At 51.4% G+C, this 20,463-nt stretch overlaps 1 protein-coding gene across 1 annotated transcript; it reads left to right on the plus strand.

The window, feature by feature from the left end:
• Positions 1-7,804: 7,804 nt before the first annotated feature.
• Positions 7,805-10,276, plus strand: LOC103707510 (U-box domain-containing protein 30-like). Its single transcript, XM_089924131.1, has 3 exons — positions 7,805-7,860; positions 8,029-8,169; positions 8,263-10,276. Exon 3 carries the CDS (start codon positions 8,585-8,587, stop codon positions 9,923-9,925), a length of 1,341 nt encoding a protein of 446 aa, XP_089780257.1. The 5' UTR covers positions 7,805-7,860; positions 8,029-8,169; positions 8,263-8,584; the 3' UTR covers positions 9,926-10,276.
• Positions 10,277-20,463: the final 10,187 nt, after the last annotated feature.

Consider the following 20,463-nt stretch of genomic DNA (forward strand, 5'->3'; position numbering starts at 1 on the left):
GTCGAAGACCTATATAATGTCCTGTGGGCTTCCCGGACCACGTTCCGTGTCCCCACCGGTGAGACTCCCTTCAACCTAACATATGGAACAGAGGCCGTCATCCCACTGGAACTTGGGCTTCCCTCTCCAAGAGTCGAGCATCATGATGCCGGCTCCAACTCTTCGCAGCTCAGAAGCAACCTCGACTTGATCGAGGAAACAAAGGAGGCCGCCCGAGTTCGTATGGCGAGGTACCAGCAAAAGACAGCTCAGTACTACAACGCCAGGGTCAAAATCAAATCTTTCAGACCAGGAGACCTTGTCCTCAGGAGAGCTGAAGTCTCCCGACCAACTGAGCAAGGGAAGCTGGCCCCAAACTGGGAAGGACCATACCGAGTCACGCGCATCCGCCGACTCGGGACTTATCAGCTAGAGTCTCTAGATGGGACTCTCATTCCGCGGAGCTGGAGCTCTGAAAATCTCCGCGTGTTTATTTCTCCTACCCTGACCACGGTCGGGATGCCCTGCCACAACGGGATGCCCCGATCCGTCGGAATGGCCCGAGACATCGGGATATGAGTTAGCGGTCCTCTCTGACCAGACGAGCTCGGCTCGTGCTCCATCGGCTATGAGTTAGCGGTCCTCTCTGACCGGACGAGCTCGGCTCGTGCTCCATCGGATATGAGTTAGCGGTCCTCTCTGACCGGACGAGCTCGGCTCGTGCTCCATCGGGTATGAGTTAGCGGTCCTCTCTGACCGGACGAGCTCGGCTCGTGCTCCTACCCTGAGACGTCAGGATGCCCCAATATATTGGGATGCCCTGCCACAACGGGATGCCCCGATCCGTCGGGATGGCCCGAGACGTCGGGATATGAGTTAGCGGTCCTCTCTGACCGGACGAGCTCGGCTCGTGCTCCATCGGCTATGAGTTAGCGGTCCTCTCTGACCGGACGAGCTCGGCTCGTGCTCCTACCCTGACCACGGTCAGGATGCCCCGAGACGTCGGGATGCCCCGATCCGTCGGGATGCCCCGAGACGTCGGGATGCCCCGGCTATAGGGACGCCCGAGACGTCGGGATATGAGTTAGCGGTCCTCTCTGACCGGACGAGCTCGGCTCGTGCTCCATCGGCTATGAGTTAGCGGTCCTCTCTGATCGGACGAGCTCGGCTCGTGCTCCATCGGCTATGAGTTAGCGGTCCTCTCTGACCGGACGAGCTCGGCTCGTGCTCCTACCCTGACCACGGTCAGGATGCCCCGAGACGTCGGGATGCCCCGGCTATAGGGATGCTCGAGACATCGAGATGAGTAGCGGTACTCTCTGACCGGACGAGCTCGGCTCGTGCTCCATCGTCTTCAGCCAACGAGCTCAGCCTGCTCTTCTATTTTTGGATTTCTCTGCCGACGTCCCCAAAGAACGGAGTCCGAGCAGAGAAGCGTCTTCAGTCGCCTCGGCGCAAGGACGCACACGGTACAAGGTACCCATTTACTTAATGTTTTTACATTAATCTCTATATTGTCTATTCTATTTTTGGATTTCTCTGCCGACGTCCCCAAAGAACGGAGTCCGAGCAGAGAAGCGTCTTCAATCGCCTCGGCGCAAGGACGCACACGGTACAAGGTACCCATTTATTTAATGTTTCTACATTATCTATTCTGTTTTCGGATTTCTCCCTGCCGATGTCCTCCAAGAATGGACACCGAGCAGAAGAGCGCCTTCGATCGCCTCGGCGAAGAAGTGCTCATGACACCAGCACAATATTATGCTAAGTCCGGCGAATCCCTGTCACGAGCTGACGGGCATTCGACCCATTCGTTGGAAACGAATCTGGTCCGCCCCGGCAACGCGATGATCGAAACTCGCTAAAGTTCAAGTCCTGGTGACCGCCTTAGGGCTCGGTTGAGTCTCCGAGCCCAAATCCTTGGTATAAGCACAAGCGTTGCTATACCACTGATTGAAGAACCGAGCAATGGAGCTCGGCAAGCTAAACTTAAACTCAAACCCTGTGGCGGGAAAAGCTGAGGCCCTAGAGCCCATATCCTCGGAACCTAAAGCGGATCCGAGTAGGAAAACTAGGACTACGACAGACGAGTTTCTAAAAAAGAAATGTATATTCATTTCAAAAAGGCCCGTAGGCTACGTACAAAATTCGGGTTTGGCCCTTACAAGTACGGGAGGCCATCCCGACTTTACAAAAACGAAACAAAAATTACACTAAGGCCTGCTCCCGACCACTTCGGCTTCGGCAGTGTCGGGAGCGGCGGGCTCAACAGTCGGGACCTCCTCGGCCTCGGCAGCGATGGGAGTAGCCTCGGGGGCGGCTTCGGTCGCCTCGGCCTCTGGAGTCTCTGCCTCCGCATCCGGCCTTTCGACCCCTGCTCCCGGTTGGAGCAGGTTCACATCAAAATCCGGGAGAAGCCGCCGCAACTGGTTACGGAAGTCCCGGAAGCCTTGGATTAGCCCGTTCACGCCCTCCTCTTCTAGAAGGTCGCGGAACTCCGCCGATTCGCGAAAGAGCGCCACCGCGCTCTGAGCTTGCTCCCGAGCCTCGAGCTCCCGAGCCTCGTGGTAGGTGGCCTTCTTCTCGAGGGTTTTTATTCCCCGCTCAAGCTCCGAATGTCGGAGGCGGGCATTCTCCACCTCCTGCTCGCGGGAGGCCAGTGCTTGCTCGACTTCGGCCAATCGAGCCTCAGCGGCGCGCAGCTCGGACCTCGCCAACGCATGCGCGCCCTTTTCCTCATCGAGCTCGGCGGTAAGAGCTCGAATCCTTCCCTCAGATGCTCCGACCTTTTCTTGGAGCACCTGTCGTTCGGCCTCAGAGGCCTGGTACTTCGCTTCGGAGGCCTGGTACTTCGCCTCGGCGGCCGTGTACCTCGTCTGGGCCTCGTCGTACCCGTGCTGGCACCTCCGGGCCTTCTCCCGGTATTCTTGAACAAGGTGCATCAGCATCTCCGTCTCGTGCAAATGCTGTAAAAGAGACGAAAAGGAAAACATAAGACGCCACAAATAAAAAATCTATACAGATTACACAGGTGGAAAATTTTACTTACCCGGACGGCGTTGCAGCGGGTATAGTCCATGAAAGCATTATAGCTCATGGACTGCATCATTGCCCGGTCGGCTGGGAGCAGCGCGACCCGGAATATCTCCAGCGCTACTCGAGGGTTTTCGAGGGCTGAATCACCCTCGAACACCGACCAGGTGGGTGCAAGGGGCACCCGTCCCCCCGAGCCCGATGGGCCCGGAAGGCCAGCATCGGCTGGCCTAGGTAGAGCCGACCCCGAGGCTCCCTGATTGCTCCCCGGCTCGGAGCTAGGGGACTGGGGTCGGACGAACGGACGATCAGACCGCCGCACAACTATAGCGGGGCGTGCAAGCACGGGACCCGCTGAACTCCTCCCCTGGTCGGCAACTGGGGCGTTCTGCCGACTAGGAATCTGCGCCAAGGGCGCCGGACATAGGGGCGCCATCGAGGCTCCTCTGGAGCCCGAGCCCCCGGAATCCGCGCCCTCCCTCCGACCAGTTTCGGGGCGCGCGGGCTGAGAAGGACCCGTCTCGGAGCGAGCGGGGCAAGAAGGACCCGCCTCGGAGTGAGCGGGCCGAGAAGGACCCTCCTCGGTCACTGCTGTCGCTGGGGCCTTGGAGGTCGCCGAGACCTTTTGCTTTTTTCTCGGCTCGGTCGGCTCGCCCGAGAGCTCGGCTGCCCTCTTTTGGAAGCGGGCATAGAGGACTTCACTTTTCGTCACCATCTTTGCGATATCTGCAAAGGCAAAAAGGATTAGAACATTAGAACAGTAAGAAAATAAATACACCTTGAAATTACCCTTACCATGGGGACGCGCCAAGCTCAAGCCCACGTTCACCAAAGCGTCCTCACATATGAGGCCGTTCAGTAAGATGCCGCTCCCGAGGCTGCGGACGGCGTCGAAGATCCCCTGCTCACGCTGAGAAAGTCTGGGGGGTTTGTTGATGGCCTTGAGCTGAGCCGGTCCCCACCTGGGGTCAAACCCCCAGGACTGTGCAGAACCAAGGAAGAAGAATTTCTCCTTCCAGCCATGAATGGATGAGGGGGCGCCATGAAAAAGTGGCCGACCCACCCGAAGGGCGATGTACAGCCACTCTCCGTCTCCCGGATTCGACTTAAAGATAAAAAGTCGCCGGAAGACGTTGACAGAGGTCGGAATCCCCTGCAGTAAACACAGGGACAGAAAACCGACCACCGTCCTCCAGGCGTTCGGAGTAAGCTGCGCCGGGACCAACTGGCACGTCGTTAGCAGCTCATTCACAAAGCCGTGAAGAGGAAATCGGAGGCCGGCCCAGAGCGACTCCAGATGCACTCCGATCCGGCCTACTGGAGGATCGGTTATCCGATCCCTCCGCCTGGCGGGCTCCAAACGGAACCCGTGAAGAGGGAAGAACCACTCTTCGGTCATCTCGACCTCCAGGACACTCATGGTGGACTCAACTTCGCTAGGGACAGAACCCATTGTAAGAGAAAAAGAAATCAAAAGAGGAGGGGAACCTGGGGAAGACGCCGGAGAAAAGGGACTTCGGCCTGAGGAAAACTGGAAGAATAAAAAGCTGGAAGCAGAAGGCAATAGAAAGAGGATAGAGGGCCTGGGGAGAGTTTAAATAGACCTCCCCAACGGCCCGGATCAGCGAGAAAAATGCTGCATCCGGTTTAGATGGCGACGCGTGTCGGTCCGAAAGACAAAGCGACGCATCTAATTAGGGCTAGCGCTTCGGACGCCGAAACGCCCCATCGGATCGTGCGGCCCCATCATGAGCCCACGACGCGAGGACGCTTCGCAAGAAGTGTCCCAATAATGAGACTCCTCGGGTAAGGAGAGACGCCGCCTATTAAAGGCATCTCGAAGCGCTCGATAATTCAAAACGCGCGACAAATTAAAATTTTCGGAATCCGTAATGCCCCAACTAAAGCTACTTCCCGCGCTCCAGCTGGTAGCCAACTGGAACTCGGAAGTCGGGGGGTAGTGTTGGGGGAAAAACCCCAAGTCATCGCCACGGAGGCGCTCGGATAGGGAGCGTCGACCGAAAAGGCGCTCGGCCAAAGAGCGCCGACCAGAGAAAGCGCCAAGAGGCGCCCAACCGAAATAACCAAGTAGGGATGCTCGGCTAGAAAGAGCCGACCAGCGGGCGCCGACCAAAGAAGCGCTCAAGTAGAAAGCGCTGACCAGAGACAGCGCCATGTAGAGGCGCTCGGCTAGAAGGCGCTCGGCCAAAGAGCGCCGACCAGAGAAAGTGCCAAGAGGCGCCCAACCGAAATAACCGAGTAGGGATGCTCGGCTAGAAAGAGCCGACCAGAAGGCGCCGACCAGGAGTACTCAAGCAACCCCGCCACAGGGTGCCCCACTGGGCGACCAGCTCGGCTCGGCACCCTTGCCGAGCCGATGCCTTTACCAAATAATTCAACTCTCGCTTGACCCTCTAAGGGACCTGACAACTCCACTATAACCTGCCGCTATCTTCAAGCCATCAAGGCATAAGATCTCCGCAGGTATTCAGCACGACCTGCCATTAATGCACGAGGCTCCCTCAAGTCTCCGATGCACTCAGTCATTTAATGAACACGGCCCAAGACGATCTCCGGATCACTGAACCATCAGAGCGTATGGCTCTCCCTGACCGCCGGTTCATTCGGTAATAAATGCACTTACCATCCACGGACCCCAGGCCCACCACGGCCGGCGGTTCAACCACTTCAACATGTCCGATCGACCGTGACAACTCCCTGATTCCGGTCTGATCCGGTCCCGTTCTCCATCACGCCATTAAAGGGCCAAATCGTGCCCAATTATTACATAACGGGACAAACCTACTGTCACCTCCCAGGTAACCGAATCCTCCTATAAAAGGGAACCTGGGGGGAAGAGGAAAGAAGGACCAAAACGGGAGGAAAAACCAGAAGCCGGAGAGAACCCTCCTGGACCGGGTGGAAAGAAGTAAACAACACAGACAATTGAGGAAACTGATCCTCTTGATTTTATCCAAATATTCTCTCTGTCTTCTCCACATACTCTCTTCCCCGCTCTCTCCACATATTCGCCCCCTCTGACTTAGGCATCGGAGGGCCGGCGCCGGGGAGCCCGGCCACCGGTTCTTCCTGCAGGACTCACACCCCACAGTGGAGGACGCCACCAGCCGGCGCTCCGTCGACCACCCTCCCAGCGGCGGAGCTCAGCCTCTCCAGGAGGACGCCACCAGTCGGCACGCCGTCGATCGCCGCCCCTGCGGCGGAAGCCCCTCCTTCCCCTGGCTTCGCGGCGGCCCCCGGGTCCAATTTCCAGCAACACATATGTTAAACTGATAGATTTTCACTCGATAGAAAAATTAAGAGAAACGATTGATTTGGCATTTAGAGAAGATTAGGATTGTTTTGGAAAGAAATACAAGTTATATCCGTTGCAACATTAAAAAATAGTATGAGAAAGGGGGGGGGGGGGGGGGAGGGGGCAAAATGGATCGTCCCAACAAAAGGGCCGCACAATTTTAGCCCAATAGACACCAATGTCGACCAAACATGTCCTCGGTCCGGTCTAAAATCAGCCCGACTTCGGACTCCACTGAAAGCTCCTCCAACCTCGAGTATTTGCCGACTTGCTTGACCAAGTTCAGAGGACCTCCTATATTCGCCGACTCGCCCGACCAAGTTCGGGGAGCCTCTTGTATTCGTTGACTCGTCCGACCAAATTCGGGGCATCTCCTGTATTCGCTGATTCGCCCCGACCGAGCTCGGGGCGCCCTCTCCAGTATCTCCAGTAATTATCCTGACCCTCGAGCTCGGAGCACTACACCGAGCATGCCTCAGAACCCAGGATGCTAGGCTAGCCCCAGTATCTGTCTAGTCGACCTCGTCAAATGTCTGACGCGACTTCTCAAAGTGCTCGGCCTCGCCAACGGCCGCACCCATGTGCGTACTTTCGTCCTCTTACGTGGCTATGCATTGCGATACCACCACGCCATGCTTCGCTTACTGGCCCACGACGGTCAAGGGCAACACCTTGTCGTTTTCAAAAATGGACTCCACTGCGCGCCACAAGTAAGCTCAAGTTGCATGCCACTCTCACTCATGATGAGAACGGGCCGTACCCTGCTACGACTGTCAACGTCTCACCATTTCCAAGGACGGACTCCACCGCACGTTACAAGCAAGTTCAAGCTGCACCTCACCCCACTCATGATGGGAACGGGTTATACCTCCGCCATTTAAGTGCTCCTATCAGGATTATAAAGGACCCTAATAGGTAACACCTAAGGGACTTTTTGGCTGGACCAACTAAATACCACTCTAACTTGAACATCGGAAGATCCTCATCGAAGACACCGGTGAGGCTTTGTGCAGGTACACCGCCAATCATAGAAGGTGGCTCTTATCCTCTTTCTCCACATTCTGACGACTTTCTCGACTCTTGCGACGTGGTCACCTCAGGCCAGATTTGAACCACAGCATAGTACATTAACTATATTTTTTAACATTCATTGTTCAATGAATAACAACTATTCTTAAAATCTAATCTGCAGATTCGAATTAAAAATATTTTTTTTTAGAGGAGCAGCAAAATGCAGAGTGATGTCTTAGTGCAAACTATGCAACAGTTGCTAAATAATCGTCATTATTTAAATTTTATTACTAACAAGAGAATAATATTAAATATATATAAAATCGTAATAACGGCGTTATGATGTAATCATAACAGCTGTCATGTTACACCTCAACTCCCAACTGGTCGTCAGGCCACAAAACGTTCTCCCGCATCCCAAAACCAATACTTTTTTCCCACTTCTTGGCGGGTATTTTCTAAGCGACTGAGCAAAAAGGAGAGAAATAGAAGAGGCAGCAAGGGAGGAGAGCAGAGAAGAGGTGAACCCCCCACTCCCTACTCTCTTCCTTTATTAAATGTCACTTATAATACCACTCTATTTCGCTTGAGAGGGGGGGAAAAAATACGGTGCTTTCTCTCTCTACACACTCTCTCTTCATTGTTTTGGAGTGTATGCTTTCTTTCTCCATCTTCTTCTCTTTTTCCAGCTCTACCCATACAAGGTGGGAGGGACCTGGGTCTCAGTATCTCTCTCTCTGGGATTCCTCCATATCTCCGAGATTTTTCCTGGCTTCTTTTGGACTCCCTTCTGGTGGTCTTTGGAGCTCCCACTCTCCTTTTCTTTGGAGGTTCAGATTTCCTCTCCTCACTTTTTTCTTCTTTGTCTTCTGATCCGGGTCTCAAAGGTCTTTGCTTGCTGATGATTTCGCCTTTTTTCTCAGCTCCAGTGAGGCCGAGGTGGTGGCTTTCCGGAGGGCCGCTTTGGATTATAAGTCCATGATGCCGGTGATGATGATGGCCTCCCTCCTTTTGACTGGGGCAACCACCTCCACTATACTTCCAGCGCCAAAAGGAGAGAGGAAGGGAGTCCCCATCTCCCATTTCGCTGTCGTCCCCCTCCTCCTCCTCCTCCTCATTTCTCTCTTTTCCTCTCACTAGTCCTCCGCCCCTCCCTCTCCCCCCTTTCGCTTCTTCTTCTTCTTCTTCTTCTTCCCCTGTTTCCCCTTTCCTTCCCGTAAAAATCGAATCTTGGGCCTCAGAACAATGCCGCAGTACCAGCAACCGCCGTCGTGGAGGCTGGAGGGCGGCGGCCAGATCCTGGATCTGGAGACGGCTGTGAAAGATGGCATCTTGGGCGGCGGTGCAGGCGGGTGCGGCCTCGGCAGCGCCACCTGCGAGAAGGTGGACTTGAAGAAGATGATCGAGGAGCTGGAGCCGGTGGAGGACGTCCCCTCGGTGTTCATCTGCCCCATCTCCCTGGAGCCTATGGTGGATCCGGTGACCCTGTGCACCGGCCAGACCTACGAGCGCTTCAACATCCTCAAATGGCTATCCATGGGACACTTGACCTGCCCCACCACCATGCAAGAGCTCTGGGACGACGCCGTCACGCCCAACCGCACCCTCCACCAGCTGATCCACGCCTGGTTCTCCCAGCGCTACCTCCGCTTCAAGAAGCGCTCCGAGGACGTCCAGGGCCGCGCCGCCGAGCTCCTCGAGACCCTCAAAAAGGTTAAAGGCCAGGCCAGAGTCCAAGCTCTGAAAGAGCTGCAGAAGATGGCCGTCGACCACTCCTCCGTCCAGAAGACCGTCGCCGACTACGGCGGCGTCGCCCTTCTGACCTCCCTTCTAGGGCCCTTCACTTCCCATGCTGTCGGCTCCGAGGCGATCGGCATCCTCGTCAACCTTTCGCTGGATTCGGAGGCGAAGGTGAATCTAATGCAGCCAGCGAAGATATCGCTGGTCGTCGACATGCTCAACGAGGGGACGATCGATACCAAGATCAATTGCACGAGGCTCATCGAGATGCTGATGGGAGAGAAGGATTTCCGGTCGGAGATCGTCTCGAGTTTGAGTCTTTTGGCAGGGTTGATGAGGCTGGCGAAGGATAGGAGGCACCCCAACGGCACCTGGACCGGGCTCAGTTTGCTCAAGACCATTTGCTCCCACGAACGAGTCAGAGGCCTCATCGTCAGCGTTGGCGCCGTCTCGCAGCTCGTCGAGCTCTTGCCCAATTTGAGTCCAGAGTGCTTGGAATTGGCTCTCCATATCTTGGATGATCTTTCGACGATCCCTGAAGGGCGGGTGGCTTTGAAGGATTGCCCTCGGACCATTCCCAATGCCGTGAGGCTGTTGATGCGGGTCTCCGAGTCCTGTACGCAGTACGCATTGTCTATCTTATGGGCGGTCTGTAAGCTCGCTCCCGATGAATGTGCTTCGCTTGCGGTCGAGGCGGGCTTGGCTGCCAAGTTGCTGCTCGTTATACAGAGTGGCTGCAGCCCGGAGCTAAAGCAGCGGTCGGCCGAGCTGCTGAAGCTATGCAGTCTCAATTACACAGCTACCCTGTTCATCTCCAAGTGCAAGCTCACGAGGACGATCCAATGACGAGGGGATGATCGCTCGCGGCTTGGTCTTCTGCTCATTGGCTGGCTCACTTCGATTGGAATCAAATTTGCTATGAATGGGAGGAGGCCCGAAGGAAGGTCGATTGGAGTGGGCCGCCGCCGCCGCCGGACTCGCCCCTCGCGGCGGGACCATGGCAAGCGAGGCCTTGGATTTGGAGGTATATAAGCTCTGCTCTCTCGTGTAAACTAATATACTCATAATTCTCTGTTGTATTGATTCTTCATACACGAAGAAGCATCGAAATGTACATGATTGGCAGCGAGCCCGTTTGTGGATTTGGATCCACCTTCCAAGAGTCTCCATCCTCAATAAGATGGTGAGGTTGCGATATCGGGTACCCATTTTTGTTTGGTCCTTACCCTGCGATTATGTTTAGAATGCGCATCTGCCGGTGCCTGTAAATCTTTTGATGGCATTGATAAAGTTGGAAATTCTATACGATATTAATCACCAGGAGATCCTCTTGTTCGTAGTGCTTCTATCGGGTCACAATTCACGTCCCACTTCTTTCTTCAACACATTAATTTATCTATTGCCATGGTTAACCCATGAGGTTTATCATCTCTCTTAGGCCCCTCGGTCAAAACAAAATCCAATATGCTCTGTTTATTCTGGACCTCTTGTCATTTTTTAATGTGGGGTGCAAAGGGATTGTATGAAGGAAAACCTTAGCCTTCCTTGGTAGGATCGGGCTGCTTCTGTATCTATGTATCCATGGAGTACGGTCTGCTGCACTCGAAGACTTCCAACTCAAGCCAACTACACATGAAGACTTTTAGTCTTCTTTTTTTTCCTTAAGCGTTCAAACATCGAGTTAATGGGGTGATGTATCAGGCACTTGGCCGTAGTTCGGATTCAATTCGCACAACGAGAGAGGTGATTGGATGGAAAAGACCAATCCAACCGGTGGCATCTAGAAACCAGAAGGTTTTGGTTCCAGGCTTTACTTTGTTTTGGATGAAAAGGAGTTGGTTTTCTTTAGCAAAAAGAAAAGGAGCTGGTTTTACCGCAGCTAGGAGGGTTGCATGGTTGTTCCTACTTTTAGGGTGGTGATGGCCATCTCGACCAGGGTAGTCATCAATGTAGCATTTTCGCTTTGAAAGATCTGTCGACAAGACCCTTCTCTATCATGCTTCAGTGGCTCCCCTCCGTACTGTTAAGGAAGCCACTCATGTGGGCAATGACAAGACCTTACTGCCAGGGCAAGCCACTAAACTGAAAAGAGGAAGTGACGGTAGATGAGGAAGCGTAGGCGTGGGCTGGCTTGATACGCCAGCCCTGAGAAGGGGAAAGAGGGGTCATTCACAAGTTTAAGCGAGCTGTGATGACTGCTGTGCTTGCTGGGCCATTTCAATCCTTTTAATCGGATTGGGTTTGGAAATGATCATCCCTGACATGTCCAAAAGCAGTCACGGACAGTTATATAATTGATGGAAGATTTAGTTCATTGCCCCACTAAAATCTGCCGTGCATTCTCCCCCTACTTGTCGTGTTCTTGATGCACGAACCAGATGGGAATGTACCAGCCCCCGGGATGAATTATGAAGCATAAACTTTAGATTCCGGACGAGGCTTTGGTAACTTATGCAAGCGGTGTATCCATGGAGTTTTGAATCCGAGAAGTCTTGTCAATGGTACTACCTTGCGACAGTGTCTTGTGCTGTCTTGGGTTTTGGACGCGTCGTTGCAAGTTCCTTGGCCGCCGAACCCGTTCAGCGGCGAAGATTTCGAAAAAGAATGAATTGCAAAGGGGGGATTAATGGTGCAACATCTGAGATGGGTCTTTGGTGGTTTATCATCATGGTGAATGTTGCTTCCAAGTTCGTATCTGAGGAGTCCATTGAATGGTGGTTTATGACACTGTCAAGTACTGTCGTTTGGTCGTATACGGGGCGGTTATAGAGAGTGTTGTCCGGCGAGCCCTATCGGTCCCATGGCGATGGACAGTGCAGAACCTTTGCAGGCCATGGGGCCGCCCGCCCACCTGCAGCTGTTCCCGCGGCCGGCAACCGGACATGGTGGCGTGGTAGGGGCTTTATTGGATGCAAACAAATGCCAGTTAAGCCTGAGATGAAATCTCACAATCCGAACGAGGGGTGGGGGATACTTGTATGAATGAAGAGGTCCCCATTTGAGAAGGAAACAAGGTTTGGCCGAGGCCCCAATGCTGCGCTTGTTTCATGTTGCTCTCAGGCCATTAGGAGGAGAAATCCTTCTCTCGTGTGAGTATGACCCCTAAGCAACCATGCCTCCAAATGGGGCTGGTGGGCCATGACGCCATGGAATCTTGATTAACTTGTGTTTAGATGGTAGGCCACTCATTCATCTTTCCATTGGTGCACTCGACCAATTTGCATCAATGCAGTTACGAGGATCTGCCGCCATTAAATCTCCAACTTGGTCCTGCCGCAGAATAGGACGGTCGCTGGTAAACACCCTTATAGCAATGTCTACCAAAAAACCGCTCTGCCGGAATTCTTCCAGGCTTCGCTCTTCTAATCCATATGGGCAAGGCAGTAGTAGTTATAGCAATGCAGCAGAGGGAGGCGGGTGCAAGCTAATAAACTAAGGCCTTGTTTGGATGTTGGCGTTAGTCATGCATCAATATCGTGCGTGCATGCAATCACCCTTTCCGGAGTCTAGGCCCAATATTGGCTTGCTAACATCCACGATGTAAATCATCTCGTCTCCATGCCTGATAAGAATCCATGCATAGAGACTAAGACTAATGTTGCTCTAATGCATAGAATGATTGTTTTATCTTGTTAACTATATACCTCATTCTAGAGGAAATATCGGGCTGCCCATGTCAACCCTTCCATCTCAACTGAGAGACACTTAAAACTAATGGTGCAATTGTGGCTTATTTGGCTAGACTGAACACTATTCCGCACATAATCCCAGTTTTGAATTTTATAGGTCATGTTTGCGTAACTCAACTGGATTTGGACTGATTTTCCTACTGGATTCATGGAGTGAGAAGCCCGTTTGAGCACGACCCATATCGTCTCAATACCCTTCAGCCCACATCCAGGAAAAACAGACCTCCATGGGTCTTTTACTCTTTTCTTTTCTTATAGAAGGTGCCGGGCTGGATGGGCCTACAGATCTAATTTGATGCAGAAATATCCAAATAGACACTTAAATATGTGATATTAAACCCACTCAAGGATGTAATATATTTCTAACAAAAAATAACTATTGCCCTATTGGGTCATGATGTTTTGATCATATTCACAAGTCCAAATGAATCCAATTGAGAAATATGTAATCAACGGGATTGGAGCACACATAGGTATCCAATAGGTTTGATGGATCTTATTATTAAAGATCTTATAGCATCACATGTAAAAATGAAAAAAAACTATTGTATAGCTCATTTGCAAAAACATCATGTATTTTACTATTAAAATAAAACTCGCAAACTTTAAGATCCATCGGGGGGTTAATCTATCTCAATATTACGTGCATTGCATGTACCAAACTCTAACACACCTCTAGTAGGGAACCCCCTTTAGGTTTCATTGAATAATTGGTTCCCCATGGTTCTGCTGAACCGCCTACCCACTCGATGATCCAGGCGTCCATCACCTAAGAAGGAGGGGGGACACTTATGTTGCTGAAGGTCATGTTTGCCCTTAGGAGAAAGGAGACCCTCGTCCGACGAAGGAGACAACAGTTGGTGTTGGGAAGCCTGGCATTCACCGACCCAACATCAGTTCGAACCTTGGGTGAGCTCCTAACCTGCTTTAGTGGACGAAATCTGGATCTGGCCTCCCCCATGACAATGCTGGCCCGAGGTCCAGCAACCCGGCCCTCCAGGCCGTCAACTTAGGCTCGACCTGTAATACACCCCAAAACCTGGCTAGACTCGGTCCCTTGACTCATTTGCCTCGCCTCTTCAGCGGAAGCCCCTAAGTCGCTGGTCAAGACATTCTTCTCTAGTGATCTTCTTTGGGCTACCTTGATGGGTTTCTAACATCTGTCCGAATCCGGTGGAGATTCGGACAAACTCGACTTGTTTTTGGAGGAACTCGGGCCGGATTGGGAGGAGGTCGGCCCCGAGGCCAACTCGAGGGTGGACATAGTTATCTTCTTCTGTCGAGTCCCTACACTTGGCTATCGAATCTGGTTAGTGGCTAGCGAGGGACCAAAGATTGGGCAATGATCCCCATCGACCCTATCCTTCTCTGATTGGTTCAGGGTGTCCTAGGGGTTCTCCACCACCATAGGCACTGGAGAAACCCTAACTCCTAATTCCTTCATCGGAGCCAACATGGGGGGGGGGGGGGGGGGGGGGGGTGCCGAGATTCACCTTCCAAGTGTCCAGGCGCAGATGTAATAGAACACCAGTAAGTTCTCGTAGATGAATACCTGCCAGAACTTCTGCATTTGTCTCTTGATGGAGACCCCTAGCTTGAGAGGTTTTAGGGCACTGATTTCTACTTTAACCCTGGCATAACCAAGTTTTCGTAGTTGGTTGGTGAAGCAGTCCAAGGCTAGCGGCCGGCTAGCCACCGTCGCAATATTCAGGATCGAGTCTCTCTCTCAGTACTTCATGGGTGGCACAGAAGACGGATCAAAAATAATGATCCGGTTCACCGGTTGATGCCTGGAACTGAGTCCAGCATCTATTTTTTCCATAGCTAGCAGTTGGCCTGCCACCAACCATGGTTGGAATAATACTAACTTAATTATTCAAATTACACAAAATTTCTATGACTTGGATTAGTTTTTAACTTTGCTGTTTAAGTCAATTTTACTGGTGAATAATTTGAAGCAAAATAAATTTCTAAATCAAAGCTCGTTAGTTTAATCAAAGTAACTTTTAACTCCCATGGACCACTCGCTTAAGGCCATAACCACATTTATGGATTTCTTCAGAAACTAATCTCAACTTCATTTCGAACCGTCAAGTATCCTAACTTGACAGTTTGGATAAAACTTACGCTCAACGAACATATCCTCAAGCTACGGAAGAGTTTGTGCTTCACTAGAAATTTTTATAACGCAGCTTATTTCATTGTAAGTGACGAAGATTCGGAATCCTCCATGGATATATATTTTGCACTGCAAGGAATGGTGCATATTTGGATAGGTGATATCTTGACCATTATAGAGATGATCGATTATTACCTATCTCATATCCCATTGCATATTATGTGTTGTCTTGTAATGTATAGTTAAGAGATAGGCGATGGTTGTCCATCTTTGAGATAGGTAGCATGACGTCGTCTCTAAGATAAGTGGCATGACGTCAACCTATCCTACAGGGTGCAATGCAAAGTGTTGAGGTTCGAAACTGAAGCTGCTTCTGAGGTCGGTGCCGAGATCGTCCATGTCGACTGAGCTAGATTTTATTTTTCTTTTTGCAAAGTCAGCCTCTCAGACTTTTTGTATTTAATCCGACTTTAAAGTCAATTTCTTTTGTACTCGGCCGTTGGCCTTTTTAATACCATATCGCATAGATCATGCACATTGGTCTCACCACTCCTGGGGTGAGGCTGATCCTCACTACCAGTTGCCCCCCGGCCGATCTCGCCCGTTGTTCCCCATTTGCGAAAGCCTCCTTGGTAACTATCGTGCTTCGATCACCCATCTCCTTCGATCTCTTTGTGTTTCTAGAAAAGACGAGTCAACCACATGAACCGTTCGCAGAAGGCGCCGGGAACGTACCACCTTTTTCCCGTGGCTAAAAGAACTGCCTCTTGGATTGTGGAGTGCGTCATCGGACGGTCATGATTCCACCCCCACAGACTGCAGGAATCATCAGAAGAGTAGGAGGTTCATCCACCATCCTGGGGACGTACGATCGGCGTTATGGCGACGTCATAGTCAACGCATGGTTAAGGTTGAATCTTGGGGAGAAACAACTAAGGTTTCGACAGAGACATTCCCGGACTATGAGGACAGCGCGCGTTCAAAACTTCCATAGGAGTGTTCAACTTTGCTACTTACGCAAGTCGGTGGCGACTAGGGGTGGCAAAATATGACCCGATCCGCCAACCCGACCCGTGTTCGACCCGCCATAAACAGGTTTGGGTTTGGCCTAAACGGATTCGGGTCGTAAACAGGTCGACCCGTTTAACCTGTTTATTAATTGGGTCGGATACGGGTTTTAGATATCGGACCCGTTTAACCCGTGTAACCTGTTTAACTGTTGGGCTGATAGATAAGGGCCACAATCCACAAAGCCGAGGGCCGACCCAACTCCCCGCCTCAGCCCATTTTCTTTGCCTCGGCCCAACTCCCCGCTCGGCCCAATCTCAACGCGAGGGCCACCAGCCGTCCACTGGCTTCACTGCTCCACGCATCCACCGTCCGCGACTTTAGATGGATCTTTTAATTGAGACTTCTCCCGTTCTCCGTTGTTAGGGTGAGGACTGAGGAGTGAGGACTTAGGGTTTGTGCGCCGGCGCCGCCCGAGCTCTATTCCCTCCCTCAGCGTCCCTCTCGAGTGTCTTCCCTCCCAAGCCCTCTCCTCTCCAGCTTTCCTCCGGAGTCCGGACTCTTCGCCTCTCCAATGTTTTTGTTTATTTGCTCGCTGGGAGGTGGTCAGGTGGGAGTGAAGCGGCTCTTCGGTTCCCGGCTCTTCGAGTCCATCCCCGGGAGCTCCTTCCCGGGGTCTTCCTGGTCCGTCGCTAACGGTGAGGTTGAGCGCCGCGAGTGGAACCGCGAGCGCGGCGCCGGCTCCGACCGCGACGACAACCCCTGCTCCTCCGCTTTCGTCGAGAGCGGATTCTTCGCGAAGAAGCTCAAGGGCGCGAGGGATACCAAGAAGGATCAGTTTGAAGACGATCTCGACGAGCCGGATGACTGCGAGGATGGCGACGGCAGCGGCGGAGGCGGGGAGGATGTCAGGGATGATGGGGATATAGAGGAGAGGGAGATCAGGTCTTCCATCGGGATGGATCCAACCCTAGATAACGAGGTTCGCTTCTCTGTACTTTTGATGTTTTCCCTTTCTTAGAAATCCCTTGACCTGGCGTTGCAATGAATGCTTCTAATTGGAGGGTGGGACGGTCGGGCAGCCCACAGAAAATTCCCCAATCCCCTCACGACTCACCCTCACTCCCACAAACCTTCTCCCCCTCCCTCCCTCCCTCGCTTCTTCGTTTGCCGTTTGCGGAAGGATGGGATCATGGAGGAAGACAGAGTAGGGCCGGCTGCGAGTGACATTTTGAATCGGTGGTTCTCCACCGTGGAGGGATTTGAAATTTGGGAGGAAGAGATTAGGGGCCCTACTCTGGCTGTGAATCTGTAATCTAATCCCTAATTTAGGGCGCCATTAGGGCTGGCTGTGAGCCTGTGAATCTGTGATCATTGCTGTCCCAATTTTTTTTTTAATTAAACGGGTTAAACGGGTCGGGTCGGGTTACCCGTTTAATAAACAGGTCAGGTTCAGGTTGCAATTTTCTGACCTGTTTATTAAACAGGTCGGGTTCAGGTTTACAATTTTATGACCTGATCTGCATCTGACCCGACCCGTTTATGTCTGACCCGACCCGATTGCCACCCCTAGTGGCGACCGGGTGGTGTGATCTCATAGCAAATGCGGCATTGTCTTTTTCCTTCTGTTTTTTTTTTCCCCTGCTACCCTTTCTTCCATCTTAACAATCCAAGATGACTTCTTTTCAATCATTAATAAAAAAAAATATATGCAATCTGTAGAATTTTTTAATCTTAAATCACTTGCATCCCATATATCATATTCTAAGATAAGTGGCATGACGTCTACCTATCCTACGGGGTGCAATGCAAAGGGAATTTTCTCTTTTATTTACTCTAGAAAGGTTATTACCGTGACATAACCGTGGTAGGCCATGATCTCTCAGGAAGCACCGAGGAAGGCGGGAGCTCATGGGGTAGTTCTATATACACCCCCCCTATTGCTCAGGACACCCCCCAAAAACCAAAAAAAAAATACCCAAACTAACCTTTAGTGTAATTACCATATTGCCCTTGAAATTTTCTCATACACCCCCTTCCTCCTCCTCCGTTTCGTTTTGAAAAGAAAAAAAAAAAAAACCCCTCAAACCCCCCTTAAACCCCTCGATCCATTTACATCGTTTGGGCGATCTTTGAAGGAGATTTAAGCCCCATTCGAAGCATGGACAAGCAACTAGTGATTTGGGACGAAGAATCGGCCGCAAAGGTACGTGTTCCACCTTGTTTCGAATTTTTTTTTTTTTCACGGTTCGTGCTCCGTTCGGCACTGGATCGCCGAACACAAGGCTTCTGTTCGGCTGAACAGTGCCGAACAGAAGCCTTCTGTTCGGCAACCCTCAACCGAACAGATCTGTTCGGCTGCACAGTGCCGAACAGAAGGCTTCTGTCCGGCACTGTTCAGCCGAACAGAAGCCTTTTGTTCGGCGATCCAGTGCCGAACGGAGCACGAACCGTGAAAAAAAAAAATTTCGGGAGAAGCCGGCGAGGTGGTTCCGGGAGAAGCCGGCGAGGTGGTCGGAGATCGGGAGAATGCCGGCGACGAGAGGGAGAAGGGGGAACGGGGGGGTTTTGGGCGTTGGCGAGGTGTTTTGGAGGGGAAGAGCGGGGTGGGGGGGGTTTGGGGGGTGTAGAGAGCAATTTAGGTGAGGGGGTGGGGAGGGTGGGGGGTAATTTAGGAATTTTTAATTTTTTAGGGGTGTCCTTAGCAAATGGGGGGGGGGGGGGGGGTGTAGAGAGTATTTAATTTTTTTTTAATTTTTGGGGGGTGTCCTGAGCAATAGGGGGGTGTATATAGAACCACCCGAGCTCATGACCGCGCCAATCTTTTTTTTGACCAAAAGGGACACGTGGGCGACCAAAGCGTTAGCCGCCGCACTGGCCCGCGTCCGAACTCCATATAAGAAGGCCAAGGCGAGACGAGGCGCCCCGCCCCCACGGTTACTGTTTCACAACCCATTTCCCTCCAAACACGCTGAAAATGGAAGAAGGATCTCCTTTCTCTCCTCCTCAGCCGCCTGCGCCGGATAACCGACCACATGTCTCTCCACCGCACGCGGCGGCGATACACTCCGTAAACCAACCTCCGGCGAAGCCATGGCGAAGACCCATGCCGCCGCCACCTAGGGTGTATCATGTCGATCCTCGAGGCTTCCGCCAGCTAGTGCAGCGACTCACCGGTGCGCCATCGTCGTCCGTATCTCATCGACCGCAAGCGAGCGACGTGATACGACCTCTTCCGCTACAATCGGCTCCTCGGATGCTCCCACGTCCACCACCTCCACCGGCATTCGAACACGGTGGCTTAGAGTGCAATCTTGGCGGTCCATCTGCTCAGGGGGAAAGAATCGCGCCACCGAGCTCGAACGAGGAGGAAGCTGGAACTGGACCAACGGAGCTGTTATCGCCTTCGGCTTTCTCAGAGTGGTATTCTTTTCCTATCCGGAGTCCAGGAACAATGGCCGCAGCTGATAATAGTAACAGCAACAATCTTCAAACAAGTGCAGGATTTTAGTCGTTCTGCAGCAGTATTTATATATAAGCATAATCACCACTATATAATGATATTGTCTGCACCAGTGTAAGCGCTATATGCTCCACTTTTATGTTTAGGAAGCTTGATTCCTTTTATGATGAAAGTGAAGTGCACCGGCGTAAGCTGTGTACAAGGAATAGGATATAATAAAATAAGAGAGAATGGCACGCATTTCGGTAAGCAATATTAATGCAATAAGTCCGAGTGCAGACTTTGACTTGACGTATTATTATAAATTTTTTTCGTATATATCGTGATAAATATTCGAATTTGTTTGAAAATCCTTCAAAAAATTATATTAACATGCATATCTTTTTTTAAACACTCATTTTATGTGCTCTTGGCCTGGAGTTCGGAGATCTGGTGAGCAGCAGTCGAGTGGGCGGAGGCTGCAAAGAGAAGGGCAAAAGCAAGGGAAGCAAGGCGGAAGAGGAGGTTGGAAGTGAGGGGGTGCGGGAGAAGGAGGGTGGCAGCGGCGAGGAGGAGAAAGATTATGAGTGCAGGGGCGGACTGGAGGGCACCGAGGCGGTGGACGAGGAAGAAGAAGAAGTGAGTTTCGGTTTAGGAAGAAAAAATCGGAGAGGTATTTTTGTTTTATTAAAAAAAAGAAATACTCCCAAGGACCATAAATTAAACTTACTGAAATTGTTGGTCTAATTGTTATGAGACCAATCAACAGGGATTTATTGTTATACTGGAGTCTTTTGGAGGATGGAGAATTAATTTCTCCTATTTTTAATTTTAAACTACTAATTTTTTGACAGCGTTAGATGGTGTGAGCACATATGCAATAAAAAAAGAAAAAAGAAGGGCATACACACAAAATAAGTATTTTATAGGAGTTTACATGCAAATATCAATTTTAGGAGAATATTCATGCAAATTTTAATATTTAGAAGGATGTGTATGTAAAAAATTCTATGGACAAAAGTTAAGCATCTAAATAGAAATGGAATTGTTTGATGTGATATCAGCCATGTGATATAAAATGAAATTGTTTATTAATGCAAATATCCAAACTTGCCGATCAAGCATA

The sequence above is a fragment of the Phoenix dactylifera genome, chromosome 7 (genome assembly GCF_051530095.1).
Source record: "Phoenix dactylifera cultivar Ajwa chromosome 7, Ajwa_hap1_PhDact_Kaust_v1.1, whole genome shotgun sequence".
NCBI lineage: Eukaryota > Viridiplantae > Streptophyta > Magnoliopsida > Arecales > Arecaceae > Phoenix > Phoenix dactylifera.

What these genes read in the sequence shown, in the direction of transcription:
- LOC103707510 (XM_089924131.1), top strand. Translation starts at nt 8,585, where the DNA reads ATGCCGCAGTACCAGCAACCGCCGTCGTGGAGGCTGGAGGGCGGCGGC.